The sequence below is a fragment of the Hetaerina americana genome, unplaced genomic scaffold (assembly GCF_022747635.1).
Source record: "Hetaerina americana unplaced genomic scaffold, ioHetAmer1.1.p SCAF_28, whole genome shotgun sequence".
NCBI lineage: Eukaryota > Metazoa > Arthropoda > Insecta > Odonata > Calopterygidae > Hetaerina > Hetaerina americana.
Window position 1 is genome coordinate 2,671,888 of NW_027286852.1, and position 3,200 is coordinate 2,675,087.

Below are 3,200 nucleotides of genomic sequence, written 5' to 3' on the forward strand. Positions count from 1 at the left end.
TTCTTTTATTTATAATAACACAGTTCCATTAAAAAAACTAGTATTTAATTATTATAAGTAACAAAAATTTATTTATTTCGCTCACTCCTTTCATTTCGTGGTTGCAAGACAATGTTCATCTCCAACAAGGAGCTCGCACACCGAACATGACTTTCGAGTGTTGCGCGTTTTTTGAATTCGCTCCAGGTTTCCAGGCTAGTATTTTTTTTCCTTCCGGTTGAATCTAACTGTGCCTGAGGTTTCCTGGCTGTTGGCTGCGGATCTGGATTAATGGCCGACCTAAAAAACTTTCAATTGCCACTTTGGTTACGAAATGCCTCATGATTTGTGCATTATTTGAACGATTTAGGGAGTACCCAGCTCTCTGCCCAATTGCTGATAAAATAATTGTCGTTTATAAATTTTCGAGAGCAATTTATTATTCTTATAATAAAGAATATATGTCGCAAGGCAGGCGATATCGAGATTATTGTAGAAAAACTCTAAGAGGCCACGTGCGAGTTGATCTTTTTGTAGTATATCTACCAAGCATTTTATCTGTCGTGTCCACTCCAGCTTTTGACCAGCTATAAAATTCAATGATCTCGGGTTTTTCTTTGGATAATCACCAATCTTTGCGTCTTGATGAATTGATGATAGTAAAATTACTGTCATGTTTTTTTGGCACATAACTGCACATGGTTACTTTTTCATGAAAGCCAAACAGAGTGGATAATTCTTCTCGAGTTTTCGATTCAACCATTGCTGGTTCAATGTACGGCTTATTATTCTTCGAAGTACGAACAATTATTGAATCCCAGGATAGTAAACATTTTGCCAATGGCAGAGCAGTGAAGTAATTACCCATGGTAATATTTCCACCGGATCCCTTGCACGGTGCCACCAAGTCTTTGGCAACTCTCTCACCAACATTTTTCTCACGCCTGGCACTCGATTTTCCTGTGGAAAGCTGTCCAGCGAGTGGATTCGAATTTTCAGCATCAAATATCCACCATACTTTCACCGCACCGAGGTCTCGCAAATTATTCGCACTCCAACGTACATTGATCGCTTGGATCATGTATGTAAAATTCGGGAAATAGATGCCAGAACCAGCCGACTCAAGGACTCCTTCTTCCCACGGACAGTACGGGATAGCAACTGCAGGGTTATAGGTAGCAAACATTCCACTTGCCGCCCTAAGCGTCTAGGAAATAATTAGTTCTACCCAATTGCATGCTCTTACACTAACCACGTGCATTTTGTTGTCAAAACCCTTTCCGAATGACCTAATTAGTGTTCTGTTCATCTGTTTTTAAGTCTCCTCTTCAATCCATCGTCCTTCTCCGAGGGTGGGGAGACCCGCCCGCTACTTGCAACACTGGGTCGCATTCCCTGACTTTCACAGTCTCCTTGGGGGGGAGGGGAGCGTTTTGTATTGCATGTTCATGTGGTGGTGGGGTTTCGTCTTCTTGCTTGTTGTGTTCTGGCTTGCCCGTTGTTGGATGGATTTCATGCTGCATCCTGGGGTGCCGTTGTTTATTGGTTTATGGTGTATGTGTTTGCATGGGCGTTGGATGAAGGGATTTTTGCATGAGTGTGTACGCCGCTGTGGGTGTAGTTTTTCATGTTGTTGATTTTGCATGTCGTATTGTTCCTACTTACGGGTGGTGACCTAACACCCCCCGCCGCTCGCCCTTTTGGCAGCTTGCGGGGTATCAGGTGGATGTAGATACTTTGATTCCACACTTGGCTGGCTTTGACGGAATATATCGAGTGAATTTAAATCGACCCCGGTATGCAAAAAGTCGCTCGCCGATTGTCAGGTGCCCTGTTGGCTTATAATGTTTTGCCAAATTACTATTGAGCATTGTCCAAAGGTCTCTCGCATTGAAGCAGCCTCATCACTCTCTATGCGCTGAGCACCAGTATTGGCATCATGAAAATAAATAAAGCTCCCGATGCTCCAGAAGCGACTGATCCCCATTGCTGCACGATACAATGGATATGACAACGACTTCCACATTTCCCTTGCATTTTCAGTATTTGGGTTATTGGCACCAGAGGTTATCAGAATAGCCGGAAATGCATTAAATTCCCGAAGCTCAAAATCTTTTCACAGGAGTGGTAATTTCCCTGGTTTTTTTTCATTATATGTTGTATATGTTGAGCTTGCTTATTTATTCGTCTGACGCATGATGATATTAGCCATTTCCGGAGTGAAAAATAATATGAATTTGTCGTGAATCGACAGCAACTTTGTGTTCCTATTGGGTCCATATCTCTGTCGCACAACATTATGCCTTGCAACTTGATGTTCCCTTGTTGCTGCCTCAGCCCATTGAGTACCATCTTTTTCAGTCATTCCTGAGATCCGTACCTGGTTATAGAACGAACGGTGAAAGTTTGGTCATGGATCGGACGGTTGATCATTTCCTCCACACATAAATACGTTGAACAGCACTGGTGACAATGGGCAACCCTGCCTTACACCTCTTCCTAACACTGCCCACCCGGACTCCCCGTTCCCCAATCGCACCAGAGCAGTCTGAGACATGTACAGGTTGCAGATTAGCCTCCTGCCCCTCCAATCTATTCCTATTTTCTGCAATATATTCATTAGTTTTCCCAATCCACTCTATCAAACGCCTTTTCGAAACCTAAAAAACGAGCAAATACGTCCTAATTGTATTCTATAGGTATATTGTATCCCTGTTCATTCCTCTCGATTAGTGAACTCATTAATGCAATGGCACCACGCGTCCTTCTCCATTTCCTGAACACAAACTGATCATACCCTAAGTAAGCATTTGAACCGCTCCTCACCCTTTTATTGATGATCCTGAGAATCATTTTTTTTAGTGCGCATAAAACTCATTGCTTAGAAGTTCTTAATCAGTGCTGCATTTTATTTACTTTCTAGAGGACGAAATCTTCCGACCAAATTCCTTTCTTTAAAATGCAACAAATTAAATAAAAAAACTCCTTCTCCATGATTTTCTGAATCCTATAGTGGTTCCTTGGGAATGAAGTCCGTCCCCACCACCTTATTTAATATCAATTACCTAAATACCCTTTCTATCTCGCGATCATGTACCTAAGTTATCCTCATGTTCTTGTTCTAAAAAGGTAAACTCTTATTTCTAAAAAGGTAAACTCTTGTTTAAATGCAACAATTTCAGAGTGTAAAAATCATTCGCCTTGACTGGGATTCCAACCCA

At 41.8% G+C, this 3,200-nt stretch overlaps 1 protein-coding gene across 1 annotated transcript; it reads right to left on the bottom strand.

Annotated features, from left to right (window-relative positions):
- Nucleotides 1-466: 466 nt before the first annotated feature.
- LOC139689852 (uncharacterized) lies at nt 467-1,888 on the bottom strand. The gene is made up of 3 exons (XM_071586947.1): nt 1,716-1,888; nt 844-949; nt 467-594 (listed from the first exon to the last, which is right to left on the bottom strand). Exons 1-3 carry the CDS (start codon nt 1,848-1,850, stop codon nt 467-469), a joined length of 369 nt encoding a protein of 122 aa, XP_071443048.1. The 5' UTR covers nt 1,851-1,888.
- Between the last annotated feature and the right edge of the window lie 1,312 nt (nt 1,889-3,200).

Coding starts and splice junctions, on each gene's coding strand:
- LOC139689852 (XM_071586947.1), bottom strand. CDS start 1,850: ATGCTCAATAGTAATTTGGCAAAACATTATAAGCCAACAGGGCACCTG. Junction 950..1,715: donor CAGCCAAGTGTGGAATCAAA/GTATCTACATCC, acceptor CTCGCTGGACAG/CTTTCCACAGGAAAATCGAG. Junction 595..843: donor CGGTGGAAATATTACCATGG/GTAATTACTTCA, acceptor GATTATCCAAAG/AAAAACCCGAGATCATTGAA.